This window comes from Furipterus horrens, unplaced genomic scaffold (assembly GCF_987537825.1).
Source record: "Furipterus horrens unplaced genomic scaffold, mFurHor1.1.pri manual_scaffold_11, whole genome shotgun sequence".
In the NCBI taxonomy this organism is placed as follows: domain Eukaryota; kingdom Metazoa; phylum Chordata; class Mammalia; order Chiroptera; family Furipteridae; genus Furipterus; species Furipterus horrens.
In genome coordinates, this window is record NW_028327181.1 from 80,983,101 (window position 1) to 81,007,896 (window position 24,796).

General features: G+C 46.8%; 1 protein-coding gene across 2 annotated transcripts; it reads left to right on the top strand.

Annotated features, from left to right (window-relative positions):
* Positions 1–10,299: 10,299 nt before the first annotated feature.
* Positions 10,300–24,584, top strand: CD300LG (CD300 molecule like family member g). 2 transcript variants are annotated; one of them, XM_090257399.1, is made up of 8 exons: positions 10,300–10,403; positions 12,460–12,795; positions 15,629–15,727; positions 16,473–16,746; positions 17,393–17,505; positions 19,197–19,249; positions 22,714–22,833; positions 23,373–24,584. In XM_090257399.1, the coding sequence occupies exons 1-8, from the start codon at positions 10,340–10,342 to the stop codon at positions 23,481–23,483; spliced, it is 1,170 nt and encodes a 389-aa protein (XP_090113525.1). In that variant the 5' UTR covers positions 10,300–10,339; the 3' UTR covers positions 23,484–24,584. The 2 variants fall into 2 exon arrangements, with proteins under 2 accessions (XP_090113525.1, XP_090113526.1); XM_090257400.1 differs by lacking the exon at positions 15,629–15,727 and having other exon boundaries at positions 16,662–16,746.
* The last annotated feature ends 212 nt before the right edge of the window (positions 24,585–24,796 follow it).

Here is a 24,796-nt window from a genome sequence, read left to right on the forward strand (position 1 = left end):
AGTGAGAGGGGACTGAATCCCTACTTTACACCACATACAAAGTCCATTTAAGGGGGACCATAGGCCTAAACATAAACTAAGTTGGTAAAGCTTCCAGAAGAAAAAAAAACATGAGATTATCTTCTCAAACTTTCAGTAGGCAAAGAGATCTTAGAAAGACATAAAAAGCATAGATCTTTTTAAAAATTGATAAATTAACTTCATAAAAATTGTTTACCAAAATCACTATCAAGAAAATAAATAAGCAACCCAAGGACTGAGAGGAAATATTTCTAAAAGATATATCTGACAAAAGACTTGTATCTGCAATAAAAAACTCCTGCAACTCAACAATAATAATAACCAAAATAACGGGCAAAAGATCTGAACACATATCTCATGAAAGAAGATAAGCGTATGAGAAAATGCTTACCCAATATCATTTGTCATCAGGGAAATGCACATTAAAGCCACAGCAGGTATCACCATACATTTACCCTATGATCCAGCAATTCCACTCCTAGGTATTTTATCCAAGAGTAATAAAACCATCTGTCCGCAACACCTGTACAAGAATATTCAATGCATCTTTATTCATAATAGCCAAAACAGAAAATAATCCAGATGTTCATCAACAAGTGAATAGCTAAATAAATTGTAGTATATCTGTACACTGGTATATTCACTCATCCGTAAAAAGAACAAACTGCTATGAAAGATTATTCCTCAAATTCAACAACATGGATGAATGTCAAACGTATTACGCTGAATGAAAGATGGCAGACATGAAGTATACATACTCTATGATTCCTGGTGTGTTATGATCTTGATGCTGTCACTGCATTCACAGACCTTGACTTGGCTGGTCCAGACACTCAATTTATTATTCTTATACAAATCATCTAAAGTACTCCAGAAGAGATAGAAATATTAACAGGCTGATTTCAATACAATACACTAGAGTAGAATTGTCAAAGAATTGCTCCCTCAAGAAACACCAGATAGTTCTGCAGGAGAACTCTACCAAACATTTAAAGAACAATTATCTTTAACTCTCCTAGAACAGTGATTTTCAACTGATGTGCCACAACAAAATTTTTAAAACATGCGATACCTGACTAGTCAGGAACACTGACCTCTTTTCCCTGAGACTGTCAAATAAAAAAATGACAGCAGCCAGCACAACAGGAGCTGTCTGGTGTAAATAAATCAAAAACTTACCTCTTTTTTGTCTTTTGTTTTTGTCAGATGGGTAAAAAGTATATTTCTTAGTGTGTGCAGAATTTTAGTAATGAGTTTATGTGTGCCACGAGATGAAAAAGGTTGAAAACTGTTCTTCTAGAAATATACAAATAGAAAGAAATCTTCAAAATACTTTTTATAAAGTAAACATAGCATTCATACTAAAACCTATCAAAGAAAACAAAACAAACATAAAACCAATCCTACAAATCAATCTCACTTATGAAAAAGAAATCCTAAAAACTATTTTAGCTGACAATTTCACCAGAACACCAAAAGAATAATATACGATGGCCAAGTAGCATGTATTCTAAAAATGACTTAATATTTGGAAATTAAGTGGTTTAATATTTGGAAATCTATTACTATAACTCCATATAAGGTAATCTATTAATAAGATGAAAGTGAAAAATTAATATTATCTCCATAGATGCTTGAAAAGGCATCCATACATGATTTTTTAAAATATCTTTCAAAAACAAATATGAACAAAAGATTAAACATGAAGTTACCATAGGATCCAACAACTCCACTGCTAAATAAATATATACACAAGAGAAATAAAAATAAAAACACAAAATTTGTACAAGAATATTCAAGCGGTGTCATTTGTAATAACCAAAAGGTAGAAAAAAACTCAAATATCCATCAATTGATAAATGGATAAATAAAATAGGGTATACCCATTCAATAACATATTATTTAGCAATAAAAAGAAATGAAGTACTAATACATGACTCAACATAGAAGAACCTCAAAATATTATGCTATTTGGAAAAAATCAGTCATAAAAGACCACATATTGTATGATTCCATTAACATGAAAAATCCAGACTAAGCAAATCTTTAGAAACAGAAGGATTAGTGGTTGCCTAGGACTGACTGCTAGGGGTTACCAGTTTTCTTTCCAAGGTGATGAAAATGTTCTAAAATTAGATTATGGTGATAGTTTTAAAACTCTATGAATATACTAAAAACCGTTGAATTGTACACTTTAAATGGATGAATTTTATGGTGTGTAAATTATATCTCAATAAAGCTGTTTTCATAAAAAATAAATGGTCAAAATCCTCCAAATAAAAGACAGAAATTGTCAGATTGAATTTTTTTAAAAAGCAAAACTTAACTGTGTGCTAGCTAGCAGAAACTCACTTTAAGCAAGAAGATATAAGTATATTAAAAGAAAAAAGATTTTAAAAATTTACCATGGAAATGCTAATTAATAAAGCCGAAGTGACTACATTAATATAAGGCAAAATACACTTCAAAACAAGAAATATTACCAGGGATAAGGGGAGATATTTCATAATGAAAAGGGATCAGTTGATCAAGAAGACATTTCAAGCTTAAATGTGCATGAATGTGATAATTAAACTTCAAAGTGCCTACCATCACCAGAATTACTTAACAGCGCTCTGGGTGTGTTTGCCAATGTGAACAGATGAGAAAAAGAAGTAACAGGCAGAGATATTAGAAGGAGGCAGCTCAGGTGATACATGCTATACCTAGAAACTCAAGAGTATTGACTAAAAATAGAAATAGAAATTATGAGAAAAATTAAATAAGGTAGCAGAGTACACACATTGATATTAAAAATTCAACAACTTTCTTATGAACAAAAATAATTCTAAAGTATAATTTAAAAAAATAATAATCCAAACTAAAATAGCAACCAAAGGATTAAATACCAAGTTATAAACTTATAGGAAAAGTGAAGACTCTATTGCTATATGAAGGGGGGGGGCCTTTAAAATGCTAATAAAGGATGCATATCCACAACAAACTAACTCAGAAAAAAGGACCGTTCAATACCAGAAATAGGTCAATTCATTCTAAAATAATCTTCAAATGCAATTCAATCCCAATTAAACTATAAAAAGGATTTTCAGAGGGAATTTATTAAATGCTACTAAAATTTATCAGAAAAAATAAGCATTGATGAATAGCAGAAAAACTCTGAAAAAGACCAGGTGGGGTGGGGTGAACTCTATCAGATATAAAACATTTCTGATATTAAAACAATTATTTAAAGTTGAGTACTGAATAAACCACCAACTAGACAGAACAAAATAGAAAGTACAGAAATAATCCTCCTGTATACGGTAATTTAACTTTTTATAAAGATGACTTTATAAATACACACATTGTATTTTTCATAGTACATGGCTGGGTACTTTCTGGACAGATCGTATACACATACCTACATATAAATGTGGGGAGAGTATTACTAAAAATAAATAATGTGGGGACAATTAGTTATTCTTTATGCAAAAAGAAAAAAAAAGCTGGATCCCTACCTCACTCCTCACACGAAAATGCTTTCCCAGTGGATTTAAGAAGGCCTTTCTAAGCAAATCTAAACCCAGATCTATGAAGAAAAAGATAGATATGTGTGACTAAATAAAATGTAAACACTTTTATAGACAAAAATATTTGTAACATAAGATGATATCATATGCAATATAATAAACAGTTCAAGCCCTTAATTTAATAATTCACACACCTCAAACAAAAGATGAAAAAAAAAGATAAATGGTCAAAGGCAATAAGTGGTTTGCTACAAAGGGCATTCATCGTCGGCAGCCGTCAGTCTTGAAAGACGATGGTGTAGCTTCTTAAGAGTCTATCTGCACCGCCGAGAATGGCTGTGCAGTCCAACTCGGGAGTGACACAGTATCTGTCTCCTCCCGTGTTGAATCGACATCTTGCGATGACGCTGGAGTGTCCTCTCCAGTGAAGCTGAAGCTACAGAGCCTGGGCAGGGTGATATGGAGGGTCTGCTGTTGCCCATGCAGCAGACCCCCCCTCTCTTTGCAGCTGAAGGGTCCAAGGGAAAGACGGAGTCAATACAGCTTGGCTTCAGGTGCGCCGCAGGAGTTGCCGGTGTTGACTACAACGTCAAACCACCTTAGGGACTCCGGCTCCGGATTTTCTGTCGGGGTTTACTCCCTTAGCCTTTCCCCTGAAGAGGTATGCCGCAAGGCAGCGGAGGTTTTTTGGAGTCAGAGTTTTCCTTCTCTGATGTGCCCTGACTGGAAGATCGAACCAGCGACACTTAGCTCGCAGGCCGACGCTCAATCCACTGAGCCAAACCAGCCAGGACAACAAAGGGCATACATATACACAATAAACACAAAACAAAATTCAGGGCTCTACTCATAATCAATAAATTCTAAACCAAAATAAATTGATGGCCCTTTTCACTTATTAAGACAAAAATGTTTAAGTTTATTGACACCCATTGCCATCAAGGATGTAAGGAAATACGAGTGTTTACACAGCTGGAAGGAGTGTTAATTGGTGTAAACTTGCTGGCAGATGATTTAGCATTATTTACTAAAATGTTTATATGTACATGTCCTTTAGCCCTAAGGATATTTGGGCAGGGAGGTTAGTGTGAAGAGTAAGCACAGAAAGAGAGAGAGAGATTTTGAGTGATTGAGAGTTTAGAGCTGAAGCGCTGGGGAGAAAGCGGCACCCCAGGACATGGAAAGTGACTCAAGACAGAATTGGCCAAGATAGCGAGGAGCCAGGCAGGGGTCGCCTCACCCAGCCAGGCCTTGGTTAAGATGCTCAGGCCAGGGCAACCACCCTGGCAGGAAAGTGAACTCAAGGCCAGAGGAATAAATGACTTGTGGTCCATCTTTACAGGGAGAGGAGTGCATAGGAGGTACGCTCTGGGAAAGGCAGAATGTGAATGATCTTCCAAGAGGTGACAGAAGGAATCTACTTCAGGCTACAGGTCTGCAGTGTTTGGCGTTCAGCCCAGACGCTGAAGAGAACAGGGAAAAGTTCCAAGAGGCATAATGGACTCACTCCCAGACATAGTTCAAGAGGGTGAGTCAGAGGGTCTGAGAAAGTGTGGCTCAGCCCATTTTACATCTCAGTGTGAACCAGTGAAGCAGTAACTACTTTTGGGGGGAAGATTTCTGATAACTTTTCCTATTTGTTGATTTTGTTGCCCCATCTCAAAAAAAAATGTTTAGATTTGTGAACTAGAATACTAGATACACAGGAAAGTGTATAAACAGGACGACTTCACAGATTAATGAACACCTATGTAGCCACAATGCCGATGAAGAAATAAACTTCACCAGCCCCAGAAGCCCCTCACAGATGACATCCCCTCAACATGCTGGTAGTCACTTCTGCTTTCTGGCCTTACCATCGAGGATACATGTCCCAATTTAACACCGTGCCGTTTGGCCTGCTTTCAAACATCATCTAAATGGAATTGTGCAAGATGTCTTTTGTCTTTTTTTTTTTTTTTTTAACAATGTATTCATGTCGTCTGTGATGTGTGTGGCTGACATTTTCTCCCACCCTTTGGGTATGTCTTTTCACTCTTCATGGCGTCTTTTGGTGAATAGTTTTTAATTTTAACAAAGTCTAATTTATCAGTATTTTCCTCTGTGGTCTGTGCTTTTTGTGTCTTGTTTAAGAACTCTTTCCCCACCCCTGAGACCATGAACATATGCTACATTATCTTCAAAAGGCTTTATCATTTTGCATTTTGCATTTAGTTCTGTAAGCTACCTACAACTGATTTTTGTGGGTTATGGGAGGCAGGGATCACATCTCACATTTTTTCCATGTGTCCCGACCCCACTACTCTACTGTTACTCCTTTGTCACAGATCAAGTGTCCACACTGTACCAAGGCAAGAAAGGCCCATGCCCTGGGCCACAGGCTTTAGCACCCCACATATTATAATCACACATGTATATAAAGAACACATGGTGTGGTTTTGGTTTTTTTAAAATTTTTAAATTGATTTGAAAGACAGAGAGAAAAAATATCAATTTGTTGTTCCACTTATTTATGCATTCATTGGTTGCTTTTTATATATGCCCTGACCGGGGATTGAACCCTCAACCTTGGCATATTGGGACAACACTAACCAACTGAGCTACACGGCCAGGGCCCATGGTGTGTTTCTTCACATTTAGAACATCCTCCTCACAATTATTTATTTGATTACCGCTTATGTCATATCTTCTGTCTTCTTTCATTCCGTGTCTCCAATGAAATGAATGTTGGGCATTCTTACTTTAGCCCCCATTTCTCTTACCCTCTCATCTCTATTCTTCCTTGTTTTGTTTCTCTCTGCTTCATCTGGATGATTTTTTTCGTTCACTGTTATCATTTCAATTGTGTCTTCCTGAAACTTGTTTGTTGAATTCTGAGGTCTAATTATTGTTTTGGTTTTTTGGTTTTTTTAAAAATATTTTATCTATTTTATTTTTAGAGAGAGGGGAAGGGAGAGAGAAAGAGAGTGAGAGAAATATCAATGTGTGATTACCTCTCTTATACCCCCAACTGGGAACCTGGCCCACAGCTCAGGCATGTGCCCTGACTGGGAATTGAACCGGTTACCCTTTGGTTTGCATGCCAGCACTCAATCCACTGAGCTATACCAGCCAGGGCTGTTTTGGGGTTTTTTTAGTCCTAGAATTTTATGTTGTTCTTTTTCAAAACTGCTGGGTCATTTTTTATGCTTTCTAATCCTCTGTCAAAAATTTCAAGCTTGAGTTTTACCTCCTTGAACAAAGTAAGAATCGTTCTGTTAAGGCTGCTCCTCCTGATTTCAATCTCTGGAGTCTCCACAGGTCCATTTCTCTTGCATGTGAGTCTTGTCTCCTCATACTGTGTCTGGGTTTCTTTCATTGTATATTGGGTTGTATTTGGAAAAAAATTTTTTTAAAGTAATTGGAGGCTTAGGCCGATGCCATTTTCTTTCATAAAGGATTTTTATTGGTATCTTTAAGGTACCTGGGGGTAGGGGGAGAGAAGGTATTACAAGACCAGAGCCTTTTTGTTTTTTAATATTTTATTTTCTTTTTAGAGGGAGGGGGAAGAGAGGGAGAAAGAGAGAGAGAGAGAAACACCGATGTGAGAGAGAAACATGGATCAGGTGCCTCTCATAAGTTCCCCAACTGGGACCAAAGTCGAAACCCAGTGGGGGATTGAACCAGTGACCATTTGCTTTGTGGGATGACGCCCAACCCAGTACCATTTTTTAAAATTCAAGTTCAAAGTTTGAATTTTCCTGGGACACCTCATGACAGGAAGCTGAGTAAAAGCTCATGGTGACGTGGTTTACTTACAGTTCACCCTTCTCCCAAAGCGCAGCCCTTTGGAGTTCTGGCCTAAGGTGGTTAAGTATATATGTATTTTCCTAAACTCCTAATTCATCCCCTTCATGCTTCTCCTGAATGCTCAGACCATCCCTCTGGGTAACTACTTGCAGACCTCGGCTGGGTAATGCATTGGGTTTTTGTTAGTTCTTCACTGTTTTTCTTCTCAAATAAACTTTACGTTGTAGAATAATTTTAGATTTACAGAAACTCCCTGGATATCCTTCCTTCTTTCTGTTCCCCCTAACATTAACAACTTGATAACCATGGTACATTTGTCACAACTAAGAAATTCACTTTGGTATGTTCCTAGTAACTAAACTCCAGGCTTTATTAGTATTTCACTAGTTCTTCCTCTAATACCTTTTTTCTGTTCTGGGATCCAATTCAAGATACCACATTGCCTTTAGCCTTCCATGTTTTTGAGAATATTGTAAAGCATATATCTATTTCACCCAGCTTCTGCAGGAGGGTGGTCTTCATTACCTGGTCTGCCCTCCCTGCCTTCCCCCATTATTTCACTGTCATTCTTAAAAGTAAAAAAAAAGAAAAAGAAAAAAAAATTCCTTAAAAAGTCAACATAAAAATCATGAAAGGAGTTTTCAGATTTGTATCAGGAGAGGAAGCTGAACAATTGGGTTTGCCACTGGTGAGGAAGGCAGGGGCCGTAGGTGGGATAGAAGATGGAATGTTATCAGGGAACAAAAAACAAACTGCAAAATCTCAGTGGCTCCGTACAGAAGAATCTGTCTCTTGCTCACACCGGGTCTGCTGCAGGCATGGTAGCTGCCAGAGCAGCTTTCTTCCAAGTGGTAGCTCAGGAATCCAGGTTCTTTTCAGCTTGTGGCTCACCCATCTTCATTGGGGACACATCTTCCCCACCCCTGATGTTTCCTTCCATGAGGAGAGAGCTCCACCTGAGTGACACCCTTGCTCTGTCTTCAGGTCATGAATTTGACTGATGAATTGGAAGGAGAAACAAGGCATGTGTCTCCCAGACCTTTTCTTCCCTTTCTTTTGGGAGCTGGCTTGCCAGCAGAGTGTGTTTGTGCTGCTACACCGCACCTGAGTGTGACAGGGATGGCCCCAGCCCCACCGTGGGTGTGTGGGGCAGGGGGAGGGGGACGTGGGTAGGGTGGAGCCTGAAGTTTCATAGCACTGCCGATGACTGCATAAAGTCTGCTTAATTCTGGGGTTCAGTGGGGTTCAGGAAACCCACACCCCTATACCGAAACCTTGTCACTGCACCCCTATTAACACAACTTACACTTCTTTTTTCATAGATTCATTCAACACCTAAGACAGTGCTTCTCAACCCAGAGCAATTTTGCTTCCCAGGGAGACATTTGACAATATTTAGAGACATTTTTGATGGTCACAACTCAGGGGGCAGGGAGGAAACCACTCATATCCTGTGGTGGAGGCCAGAGATGTCGCTAGACATCCTATAATGCACAGGACAGCCCACACAACAAGGAATTATCTGGCCTCAAATAGTGCTGCTTTTGAAAAAGACCCGATCCAAGGGGAACACATGAGCATCTTAGATCAGCAGAATTGACTCAGTCCAAGTGAGTCTAAACCAGAGGGAAACTGTACTGGGATGACTGAGTGCACCTGCCAAGATGAGTCTTCAGGGGCCAGATTTTGTCTGCCCTGCTAACAGCACTCTCCAAACCCTGCCTGTCAGCTGGCACTTCAGTTTTAACCCTGGTTTTCTCAGCTGAGTCAAAGTAAACTCAGTCTCTTTAGGGTTCTCCCCACTCCTCCCTGATCATTAGGGCCCAGAGAAGTAGGGGGCAGCCTGTGTCCTTGTCTGCCTGCGCCAGCAACCGCTGGGCTCTCCGACTTCCTGTGGCTGTGTCTTGCTCCCCAGGTCTGCTGCCCATCCCCGCATCCCAGCCATGGTGCCTCCAGGCATGGCCATGCCACTCTCCCGGCGCAGGGATGTCATGGGGATGTGATGAAGCTGCTGCAGGCCCACAGGCTCAGGAGCCCTTCTGCCCCACTGCAGAGCTATTTTGGAAAACGAGGTCTCAGGGCTCCCTCTAGTGTCCGTGTTTGTTTTGTTTCTTTCAAAGAGGATTCAGTTCTACGTTAGAAAACCGCTAACTCACTTTTTTCAATGCCCAGGCAGCTCAGCGCTCCAGGGGAGACCAGCCTTGCAGCGCGGCCTGCAGATGGCTCCCGCTCAGCCCCGCCCTGCAGCTTCCCGCACCCCTGGCCTGCACCGCCGCCCCGTGGCCAAGGACAGTACTGCGCCCTCCGGGAGGCGATCAAGGAGTGGTGGTAGGCACTGTGGCGGGGGCTGTAAGCCCGGTAGCATTGACTTCTTGGCAATGTCTTGAAGCTTCCCCCTCTCAGAATAATGGTCTTTTAAATATATGAAATAAAATACATATGCTTAGAAGGAAACTAATACTACTGAAGTGGTTATCAAAATATCAATGTGTTATATAGGAATAAATGTGCTTTCTTAATTAGCGCTTTAAATAACCAGCTTTAGTGGCAGGTCTAATAACGATTTTCCAAGCAGTGAGGAGCGTATGAGGTATTTTGAGCTATCGGTGACAACTTGATGTACTAACGTCTGTGATTTTTATTAGTGAGAAAGTCACAGGTCCTGCTAACGTAATAGAAGGAAAAGATATTACTTAAAGGTTAGTGCAAATCAGTACGTAATTTTTTCCCATTCAGATTCACGGACTCCCTGGGTTTTACACACAGACACACACACTCACCTGGGTGTATGCCTGTGGCCACGGTAAAGACCTCCTGGAAGGAGCACGGGTTTGGGAGAAGCGGTCCCGTGGGGTTTTTGGGCGAAGAGGAGATAATTAAAGGGAATGTCAGAGGCGTCACCCTGGGCTGGGCGGCCAAGAGGTGACCCACAGGGCCCCTCCCCTGCCTTCCTCAATTTGATAGCATTCATCTGGAGGAAGTTAAAGCCCCCAGAGGCAGGCGCTCCCAGTTCCCGGTGTATGCGTGCTCCTGCGCCCACCATGAGGGCCCTCGTCCTGCTGTGGGGCTGCCTCGTGCTCCCAGGTGAGTTGGGGGCAGAGGGACTAGTGGAGGGATGTGGGGCTCAGGGCCAAGCCCGCTCTTTGGGTCTGCAGAAGGAGGGCCTCCTGAACCTACATTTCCTTTCCCGCGTGCATGTGGCTATGACGTAGCCCTGCCTGATCCTTCCAGGCTTCAGCCAAGCTCAATCGTCCTCAGGCTTCTCAGCCCTCAGAGGGGCCGGCACTTGGGGGATTTGGAACCCAGAGCTGGGTGTTGTCCCAGACCTAGGGTTTCCAGCTTGTTCATGGCAGTGTGGCTTTGGGAGAAATTTTACCTCTCTCATTATTTTCCTACTCTGTGGCAAGCCTGGAGGTAGACAAGACATCCCCTATACGGTTGCTACCTGAAATTCAGCAAATACTTTTTTGAACTTCTGCTATACCCTGAGAGGTAAAGAATTACTCTGTTTTATCAATTCACAAGCTTGCTTTTTTTTTTTTTTTTTGCAACAGCGTGGATGGGCCTAGAGGGTATTAGGCTAAGTGAAATCAGTCAGAGAAAGACAAACACCATATGATTTCACTTTTATGTGGAATCTAAAGACCAAAACAAACAAATGAAATTGACACAGACTCACAGATACAGAGAACAGACTGATGTGGGGGGGACTGGGTGAAAAAGGTGAAGGAACTAAGAACTACAAATTTATAGTTACAAAATAGTCACAGAGGTGTAAAGTACAGCACAGGGAATATAGTCAATAATACTGTGATAACTATGTATGGTGTCAGGTGAGAACTGGAAATAGCAGGGAGAACTCTTTGTAAAGTATATGATTGTCTAACCACCATGCTGTACACATGAATACATGTACAAAATAATATTGAATGTAAACTGTAATTGGAAAATTAAAAATAAAATAATGTTTTAAAAAGAGCAAATGACAAAGTGCTTATTGTAGAGAAGAAAACATGTTACCAACAGAGATAACCAATGTTAATAGGCTGGCTGTGTGTATAAATAAAAATTGTTGTTTTTTTTTCTTAAAAACAAAACAGATAATTCAGTGTATATACTTTTGTATCCTGCCTTTTCATTTATTATTGTTTTGGAGGCCCATATTTAAATCTGAATCTCCAGTTACTAACATGACCACTTGTGAGACACCAGGCAGACTCCAAAAGTCCGTATGAGGAGAGAAGCCACTCCACCACCCCATCCTGTTTTAGCAGGAGGTCAGTTACCCCCAAAGCAGAGCCACCCATGACCAAGTCGTCACTTCCCACTGCCCTGTGGGGTGTGGGAGACTTTCCAGAGGTGGCAGATTCCCTGAGTTTCAGCTGCAATAACACCTTTCCAAATTCCAACTGGAGCAGCTCATTGTAACAGGCCATGAGGCTGAGGATTTCCACAGACTCTACAAACAGAAGGGTTTTGTTTTTTAAGATTTTATTTATTTACTTTTAGAGAGGGAAAGGTAGGGAGAAAGAGAGGGAGAGAAACATAGATGTGAGAAACACCGATCAGTTGCCTCTTGCACATGCCCCTACTGGGGACCAAACCCACAACCCAGGCCTGTGCCCTGACAGAGAATCAAATTGGTGACCCTTCGCTTTGGGGTACAATGCCCAAGCAACTGAACCACACCAGTCAGGAAAGAAAGGGGATTTTGTGGATAAACAAATGTGCACCTTTAAGTTATTATGTCTATCAATAAAAATAATTCTTTTCAACAGAAAAAAAAATGAAATAGGACATGGTCATCACCCATAAATGAGAAAACCCAGAGGCCAGGAGAAGTCAAGCAACTTCCCCAAGGTCACCCAGCTACTAAGTGGCAGGGCTGGGATTCAAACTCCAGGCTGTCTGAAGCTAGAGCTTCCCCACCCACAACCCTTTAACATGCCAAGTGTAGGGAAACGATTATATAGTATTATATTTACTTCCACAGCCCTGTCCCAAGGTCTCCTAGTGGGAGCAGGGAGTACCAGCTCTGACAGGGCTGCCCCTGTCAGGGGTGATTGAGGAAAGCCTTCAGGTCTTGACCCTGGTGCTTGAATCCAGGGAACTGAGACCTCTGCTTCTGCTGTGCTTTCAGGTTACGGAGCCCTGATGGGCCCGAAGAAGATCAGAGGATTCGAAGGTGATACTGTGTCTCTCCAGTGCACCTATGGGGAGAAGCTGAGGAATCATTGGAAATACTGGTGCAGAAAGGTCGGGATCGTCTACCCCCGCTGCTCTGACACTATCTACGCAAGAAAAGATGGCCAGGAGAAGACAGAGGGCAGGGTGTCCATCCAAGACAGCCCCCAGAAGCTCAGGTTCAACGTGACCCTGAGGAAGCTCACCCTGAAGGACTCGGGAGACTACTGGTGTGGCGTCAGCATAGTGGGCATTGATGAGACTTTTGTGGTCTCTCTGATAGTCCTACCAGGTAACGAAAGTCCCTCCTTCCCTGACCAGAGGACAATAGAGAGAGAGGGGAAGAAGGAGGGATGGGGAGGTGGTCAGTGGTGACCCCAACACAAAGGGCCGAATGCCTCATGGAGGAGGGCTGTCTCTAGGACTCAGTGAGATCACACAGGTCAAATGTGCAGCAGCATCTGGGGCACAGATGCTGCCACACAAGCCTCAGCTGTCCTTTCACTCTTGCTGCCCAAGGTCACACCATTAGTAGGTGACAGCAGCATTAAACCCAGATCTGTCCAACTCCAGGCTCCGTGCCTTTCCTCTCTGCCCAGATGTGGGGGAGAGCTTGCCCTGAGCTGGGGACCAATTGGACATCCCACAAATAGAAAAGATTTCCTCCTTCCCTGGAGTCAGAGAGATCCCGGAGGACCCCTCCAACTAGGCCCATAATCCCTGCTTCCCAGACCCACCCCACAGTGTCACCTAAGCCACAGCCACACTGATGTCAGCTACAAAGCCTCAGCTCTTCCTTGTTACCTCCTCTTCCCCAGATCTTGAAGTCCCATGGACAGCTATGAGGAGTACCTGGGAGCCAGCCTCAGCAGGGCTTGTTTAGCTCGGGGACATTAGGGGGCTGGGGCTGGAGCCGCGGAATTCTGGCTGGGGATGGAGCACCTCTCTGGGTGCCCAGAATCCCACCTGGACCTACTGAGCTGTGGAGAAAGAGGCCAGAAAGGTCTCAGGGCAGTGGGCAGCCCCAGTCTGAGGGTCAGTAAGGGTGAGGTACGTCTTTGTATCCCATTGCACAGATGGGGGTGCTGAGGCTCAGAGAGAAAAAATGACTTGTCCAGGGTCTCATGGCAAGAAGTAGCGGAGCCAGCTTTCAAAAGCAGGTCATTTCTGTCCTGGCTGGTGTGGCTCAGTGGATTGAATGCCAACCTGTGATCTGAAGGATCACTGGTTCGATTCCCTGTCAGGGCACATGCCTGGGTTATGGCCGGGTCCCCGGTTAGAGGCATGTGAGAGGCAACCAACTGATGTTTCTCTTGAAAACATTGATGTTTATCTCCCTCTCTTTCTCCCTCCCTTTTCCTCTCTCTGAAAATAAACAAGTAAAATCTTTTTTTAAAAAAGCAGGTCATTTCTGGCTTTAGCATCTGCTCTTTCCCTCTCCTGACCCCAGAGCTGGGACCCATCCCATCTCAAGCCCATCCCCATAGCCAGATCCCCATCACCCCTGGGTCTTTAATTTAATTCAATGAAACAAAGATAAACTCACCAAATAATAACAGTAACATCCAACCCACACTGAGGCTTTTCTTCGTCATTTATAAGATTCTCTAATGTCTTCCAATTCTTAGTATTCAGATCTCATTTTTACCCAGTGCTGATCAACTTTTGCCTGTATTTGAGGCTCTCATGGTTTTCTTCTTACCCTCATTTAAATGTATTTGTGTATAACATAGGCATCATTATAGCATCCTCCTGTATCCAACCCTGTCAGCCTCTCTCTGATGACAGCTGAGATATTGAAAATAACGAGGGTTAAGGCCAGTGCTGCGCTGGCCAATGTTAAACAACAGGCTGGGAAAGCTCCAACTTGTAGCGTTTGTTCATTTGTGCGGTATGAATGTCCCTGTCATCACCAATTTCTGGTCACTGACAGTTTAACAACTGGCTCGCAAAATTTCCGAAAAGCTAAAATGAGCTCCACAAGCCAGTGTGCGTGTCTCGGCTCACCACAAAGTACAGTGAGGTGTCAGAAGAATTTCTAGGGAGGTCGGAGTGAGACAAGAGCGTCTAGTCATTGCTTTTATTCGTTACCTGGAGGCCCGAGGCAATGAAATAGAATAAGGTTAAGGAGTGCAAATATTGGAAAGGAAAAGAAAAATACTCTTCATCTGCAGACGATCTGATCATTTACTGAGAAAAATGGGAGACTTAGATTAGAATTTTTTAAATGGTGGGAAAGGAAGAAAGGCCAGGATGGCGTGTGAGTCAGAAAGGAGGTGGCTAATGAACGTGGTGAGTCAGGGAGCCCAGTGGCTCCTGGGGGTTTGCCACACCAGGTTTCTGCCCGCTGTGCCGGGCACAGGGGCTACGCATTTTGTCTTCGAGAAGTCTTAGCCTAGTGGGGACACCCTGTAAACTAGTTACTGCCACAAATGGAGTATAGCTTCGCTGGTGACGTGCACAAGATACTGTGGGACCACAAAGAACAATGGGTTTGCTCCTTCCAGGGAAGGTGTCATGGAGAAGTTGGCTTCTGACTCAGCGCTTGAAGGACAGAAAGAAGTGTGTTAGGTAGAGATGGAAAGGAAAGGCAGGGCACGCAGATGACCAACACGTCAAAGGCACGGAGGCAGGCAGGAGGCTCACTTAAATGGGACCAGAGGGCAACTCCGTGTGGCTATAGCATGGGATGCGGAAGTGGTAAAGTCAGTGAAGTGAGTTGTGTCTGAGTTTAGAAGACCTTGAAAGGCACAAGAAAAAGCTCGAACATCAACTTATGGGCAGTAAGAAGCTATTGACTGTTCTACAGCAGAAAGTGATGGGATCCAATATATATTTTAGAGACAAAAATGGCTTTGGTATGAAGGGTAGCATAGAATGAGGCCAGTGGGCAGTGGGGGACAAGGGAAGCCGAAGGTCTGAGCTAAGCGGGAGGCCAAGGGGCCTGCAGGAGGGAAAGGCAGCAATCTGCTGGAATCCGTGGCTCCTGAGTGGCTGAGGGGAGAAGATGGTGATTCAGCTCTGAGCAGAAATGGGTGTGGGAATGCTGCTGGCTGCTCCCAAGGCAGGAAATCTGGCTCAGAGGAGTGACTTGCCCCCCTGAGACCATCTTTCCTTTCGTCTAGGTCCCTGCTGTTCTCCCTTCCCCACCCCCTTCTTCCAGCCTCTTGCTACAAGCCTCCAGCCCAAGGGCAAAGCCTGGCAAACTCAGCCCCCAGAATTGAGTGAGTGAATGGTTTTTCTGCCCCTCTTCTGCCCCTTCAGAGAGAAACAACCAGTGAGCGCCTGCCTGGTGTCAGACACTATGCTTCGGGGCCCCCACCCCCCGGGCACTGAGTTGCCAGCTGAGGACTGCGAGGCTCAGCAGGGCTAGGTCACTCACTCAAGGTCACACAGGAAACAGCAGAGCCAGGAAGCAGACCCAGCCTGACGGCAAAGCTTCTGTATATTCGACCTGGGGTCTGAGGGGCGAGCAGGAGAGGCTGGGCCTTTTGCCCTGACCTCTGGACCAGTCCCTACCACCTTGCCCTGTCAACCCTGTGACTATTGAAGGAAGTCAAAGCTTACTGAGGCACAGGTGGTAAGGGCGGGCATGTGATGGTGACATGAGGACTTCCAGGTGAGGGCAGAGGGGACAATTGGCCAGGACTGTGAGGGGAGGGCAGAGGCCATGGAATGAGTCATGGAGGTGGGGGCAGGGGTGTGCAGCTCCGCACAGAGCACAGGCTGTGGGCACAAAAAGGGGCTAAAACCTGTGCACAGGTGTGGGGTATGCCTGAGATACAGCCTTCTTGCTCCGAAGGGCTTTCTCTAGGCCTTGGCTTGCTTCCTGGGGTGTTCTTTATCTGGGGATGTTCTGCAAAGCTGGTCCCAGGGAGGGGAGGGTTCAGGCATCAAGGCTCAGAGGTCTGGGGAAGCTGGCATTCAAGGGTCAGAGAAGGTGCTGAGGCTTTGCTTTTGGACTTGTAGCTTCTCCTGGTGTCTACCTGAAAACCACCACAGCCAAGCAGGGGAAGACAGAGGCCGAGGCCTCTCCATTCACAGGGACATCCCCGTACGAGCACACAGGAACCTCTCTATACACAGGAACGTCTCCACATGCAGGGATCGCTCCATATGAAGAGATCTCTCCTCACAAAGCAACCTCTCCTCATACAGGGACCTCCCACCCATTGACACACCTGGACTCCACCTCAGCAACAGGCACCAGTCTGGTCCCCAGGAACAGCAGCTCCAAGTCCAGGTGAGCTTCAGGTGGCCAAGGCCACCTTTCATGTCATCACCAAACCATAATGGGCCTTTGAGCGAATAAGAACCTAACACTTCTTCCTCCAGGCGAACACAGCCTCTTCTGGCTATCTTGGCCACAGCTTAAGGCCCTGAGGGCAGATTCAGGCCCCATTCCTCCTCTCAGCAGGGCCCTTGGGCCAGCAGCCCAGTTGCCCTGGAAACGCAGGCCCACCCAAGGAGAAGGGTCCACCTCTCTCCCTGCCCCAGCTTCAGGGACAGCCACCCCAGTTCAGCAGCTTTTGCCTGTACACTTTGCATTGGGCCCTGTGCCAAACATGAAAATATGGAACAAAAGAAAACTTTTCCTACCCAATTGGAGTCCTAGCCTGAAGGATTGGTTCTTGGGGGGTTATATATAACTGCATGCAGTTACCGTCATCAGGTAACTGCTGGCAAGGGCAGACCCAACTGGAAGTTATCTCTGCGGGTTGGCATTGGGGGCTGGGGTCCCTTCCTTTGGGACTGACTAGATGTTTGGTCTCTGGTGCCCTCTGATCTCCTTGGAAAGACAAGGAGCATGACTGGGACTCAGAATAAGAATGTTATGGTGTACAGCATACCGGTGATATCTGGTGACAGTCATTGGGTGCCTTCCGCAGGGTGGCCCCCCCAGCGGTCCGCGTCTTGGCACCAGTCCTGGTGCTGCTGACCCTTCTGCTGGCTGCAGGGCTGGCTGCCCTTGGCAGGAACATGCTCCGGTGGAAGAAGAAAGGTGAGCAAAGGTAGACAGGCGTGGGCAGGAGGCTCTCACCCGGGGACTTCGCTGAGACCTGCGGTCCTCCACCACCACCCCAGAGAAACCTTGTGGCTCCGTGTATCTGTCTAAGATGTGGGCATCAAGAGTCCCGCTCCTCCCTTCTGTGGCAACCAAAGGGAGAATGGGGGCTCTCAGCTTGCTCATATCCATCTGAGCTCATCAGTCACTTCTCTCCCTATGGATTCCAGAGAATCCATGTTCACTCTCTGCAGGTCCAGCTCCTTGTATGAGGACTGACTATAAGGGGGGAGGCAGGGGCTGAGGACTTGAACTTGAACTTGGGCATGTCCTCATCGTGGTCTCCAGAGGTGCTCAGCTTCTTCTGAGGCTTTGCTTCAAATCCCAGGTCTACCACTTTTTCAGCTGTGTAACCTCAGGGAAATCATCTAACTTCCTTGAGTCTCGGCTTCTTCAGACCACAGATATCTGTCCAATAGAAATAGAATACAAGCCACATATGTAATTTATAATCTTCTAATAGTCACATGAAGAAAATTAAAAAGAAACTAGTGAAGTTAATTTTAATCATATACTTTAACATGATATAACCAAAACATGATCATTTCAATATGGAAACAATATAAAAGTACTAACAACACATATTCTACATTCATTTTTTCATGTTGAGTCTCTAAAACCCAGTATAATTGGGAGTAGTCACATTTCCAGTGCTCAGTGGCCGTGGGTGGCTCATGGCTCCTATGCCGGGCAGCACAGATAGGAAGTGAGACAGCAGTGATAGGAGCTACCATGTGCCAGGCACTGTTGTGTGGCTTGAATTGCCCTTTTTTTCAAGGTAAGTATACATGATTTATTTTTTTTATGGCTTATTTTTTCTCATATTTTTCCATGGTTATTTATTCCCCTTATACCCTCTCCTACCTTCACCATATATTGCTTTTATCTCCTCTAATCTCCTCAATACCGTGGAGTCAGGAACTACTTATTACAAGTATTCCTATTATTACAGAAGAGAAGAAAGTGAGGCACAAAGTGGTTAAGTGGCTGGCTCTGGGTAGGAAGTAGTGGAGCCAGGACAATGTGCTGGAAAGCACTTTGTGCATTGGCGATGTCGTCCCTATGCAGATGGCCATGGGAACATCATGGGCCTGCCTCCCAGTTCCTCCCTGTGTGGCTCCAGGAAGAAACGTCAGCTTTGCCCGTGTCCCCAGATCCCCACAGAGGAGTCAGAAGGAGCATACAGTGTGGGAGCATTCCTGGTCACAGCATCAGAGCCTCTTAGCATTTGTCTCTTAAATTGTGGTCCCCAGCTAGCAGCAGTGACATCCTTTGTTAGCCTGTTAGTAATGCAGACTCACAGTCTCAAGCCCAGCCTAATGACTTTGAACCTGCAATTTAATAACATTTCCTGGGCCCTGTATGCACAGGGGCTTGAGCACACAAGGTTTTACTTGCCCAGTCTGTTTCTGGCCCACATGAGAGGACTTCCATGTACTGATCTCCAAAGGCCGGGTCTTTGCCAAGGGGCTTAGCTAGTAAGGGCTTTGCTGCCCAATCTGGCTGCTGATTCCCTCTGGGAAGCCCCTGCTTGTAGCTGCAGGGGGTCCAGTCCTTCTCTATGGGAGCAGCTGCAGGCTACCCTTGGCTACTCCTAGCCTCAAAATGCTCTTTCTGGTCTCTTTCAGCTCAGCTGACCAACGAGACACAGAGGAGTAAGAAGGCCCACCCCTCACACTTGGTAAGACAGGAGGCGGGCCAAAGCCCAAGTTTGGACCCTCAGACCCCGAAGGTCTGGAAGTCAGGACTCCTGGCTGCGCCTCTGCATCTCCCTACTGCTCCTCCATGGCTGATCTCAAGGCAGGGATTGCTGCCCAGCTCCAGGGGGTCTGTGAGCCCTGCGACCAGCCCTTCAGGCTGTGAGCTGACAGCCTGCCTCCTCCCCTTGACTTCCCATCAGGCAGGGTTCTTCCTCTGGCCCAGTGCCTTCCTCCCAACCCCCTTTTATAATCAGAGGAGATCAGAACTGGATCCAGAGTGGGCGCTGAGACCGTCCAGGGTGGCCTTCCTCCAAGTTCGGTGCGCAGCCCCTTTCAGGACACCTGGGGCTGGGGGGCAGGGGGTGTTAGAAATATACTCTCCCCACCAAAACCTCTAGGGGGTGGGGCCCAGGGACCTGAAGTTTAAAATTGCCCCCTGGGGATTCTGATGGCACACCAGAGTATGACAGTTACAGGCTCTAGTCTGCTTTTGCAGAAGAGGAAACTGAGGTCCAGAGAGGGTAAAAATCTTGCCCAATGTCACACAGCAAGTGGTGGCACAAATAGAGAATAGGACCCAGATTTCTCAACTCCCATCTCTTCCCTTTCCAGAACACTCTAGCGTTTTCTCTGACTTTTTCTTGCCTCTGAGACACATGAGCTGAAGGTGGTGTTCTGGGAACCAGGGGACAGAAGGAACGGGGGTCCCTTGCCCATCTTCCTGGAGAGGGGACTCTTCCCTGAGGCCACCTACTGTAGGGCCCTTCCCTGACCATCCCTTCCCTTTCCACGTGAGGAGAGAGCTGCAGAATCATGGGTTCAGGAAACCAAAGCCCCACGTGCCTCACCCAACTCCCCCTCCCTCTGTTTACTGAGATGCCTCCACTCCAGTTCTCTTACACATGGGGGCAGGAAAGGGGGCTACTGTTGCCTTCTTTCCTGGCGCCAGCACCAGCGAGGACAAAAGACTCAGGCCTGACCCCTCTTGGGAGAGGCAGGGGTGGGAATAGGGTACTGGGTTGGGCTTCGGAAGCAGCTGTTGTTGTCTCAGGAAGCTCTACAAGGCCAACCGTGGCTGACAGGAATGAGGGAAAGGTCAAGGAGATAGACAGGGGGCTACCACTGGCCTTTTCAGAGCTCAGCCTCATGGCTATTCATCCCAGGACTCACTCCCACCCAGTGCCAGAGAGGAGCTGAGGTAGGAGGGAGAACCCCATGCTGCAGTGGGGGCCACAGGAGGCCAAGAGTGCCTGCACCAGCTGTGTCCCCGCTCCACTGCTGCCCAGCACACACTGGAAGGGCTGCCTGGGTCACTTGTCCTGCCCCTGCACCCGTGGGAGGGGCAGAGGGTGGGGGTGGGGGCAGCCCCTTGTTAGGAGGAGGATGGAACGGGGTCTCCCGAGAGGGTCAGAGGTGAGACCCTGTGAGCCTGACCAGTTGAGAACTTTTGCTTTTCCTTGGCTTCTTGTAGTTTTTAGCAGAGCCTGAAGGCGGAATCGAAAGGGTTGCAGGCATTCTTGGCCCACATTCGGGTCAGAGGGAAGAGGACATCCCTCACTCTGCCAGAGAGCCCAGGGTACGGAAAGGCTCAGAGGGAAGTGGTAGTGGTCAGACCAGCATGCTCCTTCCCAAGAGCTGCGGCCAGATGCCCTCCCTTCACTCTTTTTCTGGAACACCTACTATGTGCCAGGGCCTTTACATATGTCACTGAAGCTTCGCAACTTATGCACAGCTAGGTATTATTTCCCTCTTTCTTACAGAATGAGAAATAGAGGCTCAGAGAGGGTAAGTAACCTACCCACAGTGACCCAACCTCAGAGACGCAGAACTGGGGAAACAGACTGTGGTCTGTGGGCCCTGTGCATCTCCACGTCCCACCTTGAAGTACAAGGGGTTGAGGAATGGAGCCAACTCCTCAGCCCAAGACTCCTCCCCCAGACTGAGGAGAAAGAACCATCCTTGGTCCATGAACGCAGGATGGCCATGGCTCCTGACTCCTGTAATATACCAGCTGGGAGTGCTGGGATCAGATCAGGACTCAACTGTCACGCCTCAAGGCTTCCCTGCGTCATTGCTCCTACTTTTCTAGTGTCTAGAAGCAGGGGCTCTCATACGTATCTTGTGTATCCAACAACCCAGAAAACGCCCCGTGCTGGCTAGAATAAGCCAGTTGTCCACATGTGTAGTTTGGTCTCTATCCCATGAGGTTCTCTCCTGAAATTTGGTTGCCCTTGAGTAGGTGACACGTCTGTGGCTGTTAGTGGTCAGTGGTCAGCAGTGTCTGGGTTTAAACCAGTCCCAAAGCTGTAAACATGGAATTGAAGGAAATGGATCTTAGTCTACTCAGGAGTCCTCTGGTCAGCCATGTCCTCACCATAGGCAGAGCTGGAGGGACAAGGACCATGAGTGACAACATTTGTGAAATCTCTTCCCCCTTCTCCCTTCGCCCATTCTGTGTCCCCTTAAACTTACCCACCTCGGCCCCACGCCCTGAAGCTGGGGTGCTGATGGAAGCAGGAGGCCCGATTTGCAGACAAGGGCGCTGAGACAAAGAGAAGCACATTCCGTGCCCTGCCAGGACGGTGTAGGAAAAGGGCTTGGGTCTGAGGTCTAACCATAGCCAATGAGTACAAGTCCCAGCTTAGCCACTCACCAGCTGTGTGACACTGGCAAGTTACACAACCTCTCTGAGCCTCAGTTTTCCCATCTGACAGGTAAGTGTGAGATGAGAAAACCCATAGGTGTCCAGAAAATGGTAGCTCCTTTCTTTGGCTTCAGAGCCCACGAGGCCATGAGGCTCGTGGCCGGGGCACCTCAGAGCAGCTGTGTCCAGCGGCCTCGGTCAACTCCAGCTTGTGCTCTGCCCCGCTGCTAGGACAGGGAGCAGGAGGTGGAGAGAGCTGACGTCCCAACCTGAGCACCCATGGGGGCAGAAGGGCCTGGGTGAGGAGATGGGCTCCCCCTCTCACTCTGGCCCGCCCACCTCTCCTCCCTGGGCCTCTGCCTCCTCATTCGCTCAAGGAGGGGTTGGTTACTCAAACTGATGATCTCTGAAGAAGTCTTCCTGTGCTGTTTGTTATTCAGTGAATCTTTGTGGTGCCCAACTTTGCTCTCTCTGGGCCTCTTACAAAGAACCTGCACCCAAAGCTAGAAATAACTATAATGAAAACAAATGAATCATTCCAGGAGTTTCCAGTTGTTGAGTAATAAAACATCATGAATAGGATGTTTTAGGAAAAATTCTTATCCCCATTTTACAGCTCAGGAAACTGAGCCTCAGGGAGGTTAGGTGGCTTGCCCAAGGTCATGTTGAGACTTAGGAAATTGGCCCTAAGGACTCTGTCTCCACAACCCATTTTCTTCCCCTTGCCCCTACCTCCCTGCATTTCCCTTCTCTGCCCCTGTTTCCAGGAACGGGCTGTTCTGACTGGAGTCTCTGTTTCAGCCTCTGGGGAACGGCCTAGTCCCAGAGTGTGACGTGATCCATGTCCCAGCACCCCCTGGGCCTGCCACCAGCCCTGAGCCCTCCTCCAGCCCCTGCGTGGAGATCCGGTGCCTCAGCCAGGTATGGACAGAGGGCCCTGGGGTCTGGAGCCACCTAGTCTGGCTCCTCTCTGACAGTGTGGGGAAGTGGGGGAAGTGGGGGAAGTGAGGGAAGTGGGGGAAGTGGGGGGAGAGGGGGAAGGCTCTTTCGTCAGCATCCGCTCCCCATACTCTGTTCCCCCCATGCGCCCACCCTCCCCATCATAACCACAGGTTGTGGCCAGTTTCACTCGGAAGCCAGAGTTCTTGACCTTACATCCTCTTTTTCCACATCCGGAAAATCTTTGACTAGCTTGTTGGGAATCACAACTTAGAGGGCTCTGGGCTGGCAGGGTTCCAATATCTAAAGTCAGAACCTGACCTGAGGTTCCCTCAGGGGATGGATGGATGGGGGTGGGGGTGAGTCAAAGCCTGGGGATTGTGGGAAGAAATTATTAGTTCCTGTGTCCCCTCAGAGGGACAGAGGCCTGGAACTGTGGGAAAGGCTGGGGGTAGACCCAGCAGCTACTTGGAGACCCCCCCAGCTGGGCTCTGATTTCAACCCCACTGTTGTCTTTACAGACTTCAGAGAAAGAGGAAGCCACTCTCCAGGACCCGGAGGGTGAGGTGAGCCCAGGGCCTCCCGTTCACATGTCTGAGGAGTTCAGACGCTCTGTGTTCATCTCGGTCTAGCCACAGAGTGCCCTCCAGGCCAGGCATGCCGTGAATCTGCGTGGCTGGATTTCAGCTAATTCAAATAAGCTTTCTGCCCTGGCTCCAGAGTTCATCTGCCAGACTCCAGGGCTCTCCCCACCCTCCTCCCCAGGCTCTCCGTCTGCGTGCCCAGCCCGACCCAGAAGCCTTTGTCAGCCTGCCCTGGCGGCCTCATAGCTCCAGCGGAGACTGGGACCTCACCTAACCGGTCACATCCCTGGGCAGGGTGCGCAGCCGCTGGGTCCTCACCGGCAGACCTGGTCTGAGTTTGTATCAGCTGCAGTCCATCCCTTGGGCCTGGGTGCCCAGCAGCAGGCTCCCTTCCGCTCCTCCAGGCTGCACTGTCTCCTCGCTTTGAGTGGGGGATGGAAGAGGAGGGAGCATGCTGGGCTTAGACTGGTTCTGATTTCCCCAAGTGCAGCTGTGAGCACCCTGCATACCAGTCCTTCAGGAAGCTAGTTAAAAATGTGATTCCTGGGCTCCACCAAAACCTTCCAGAACCATCCCCGGGCCTGGGCCCAGAACCCTCCATTCCTAACATGTGCCTAGTGATTTGAGGTGGAGAACCCCTGGGCCTGATGAACAGTCAGGTCCCTCCAGCTTAGAGCCTACATTTGAAGTGTGGGGTCTTCCATCTGCCCCTACAGGGGCTGTTCAGCCCACGAAACCATGACCCAGCTGGAGGCTTTCCTGGGCCTGCCTGATGAGTTCAGGCCCAGGGCAGGTACACGCTGGAAGGCAGGGAGGAGTTGCCTTTCCGATCTCCCCACCCAGCGAGGTATTCATTCCAGGCTTTGAAATGATGGAGAAAAGCGCAGCTCCTTCTTTGTCAAGAAAGGGTTAATTGCCAGTGTGGAGTCTGGTGACGGGAGGTGAGGGGTAGAAAACCAGGGGTGCAGGTGGGAGGAAGGGTTAGGGTAGGGACCTCAGGGGAATCTCAAGGTGACCCTGAGTCTGATCCCCTGAGCTACTAGTTTTTTCTTATATTTTCAAAGGTGAAATGGGGGAGGAGGGTGTCCAGTATATAAAACTTAGAAAGATGGAGGGAAAAAGAAGAAGAAAACAAGTTACCCATCATCTCACCACCACCCAGAGACTATCATTAGTGCATTTTGCTGTATGTCATTTCAGTCATTATTCTTCACGACATTTACAAATTATTTTGTATATACAGCTTCACGTCCTGCTTTTCCCACTTAATTATTATGGCATATAAGCATTTCTGCATGTTTTTTCAAACCTTTTTTATTATATCAGTGTGCTTCAATTTAATTGCTCTCTTAGACAAGATA

Bases quoted from the DNA above. Each gene is read 5' to 3' on its own strand.
- CD300LG (XM_090257399.1), top strand. From the start codon at position 10,340: ATGCGTGCTCCTGCGCCCACCATGAGGGCCCTCGTCCTGCTGTGGGGC. The intron at 12,796-15,628 runs GTAACGAAAGTC...CCTTTCGTCTAG, and splicing joins CTCTCTGATAGTCCTACCAG to GTCCCTGCTGTTCTCCCTTC. The intron at 22,834-23,372 runs GTATGGACAGAG...TTGTCTTTACAG, and splicing joins AGATCCGGTGCCTCAGCCAG to ACTTCAGAGAAAGAGGAAGC.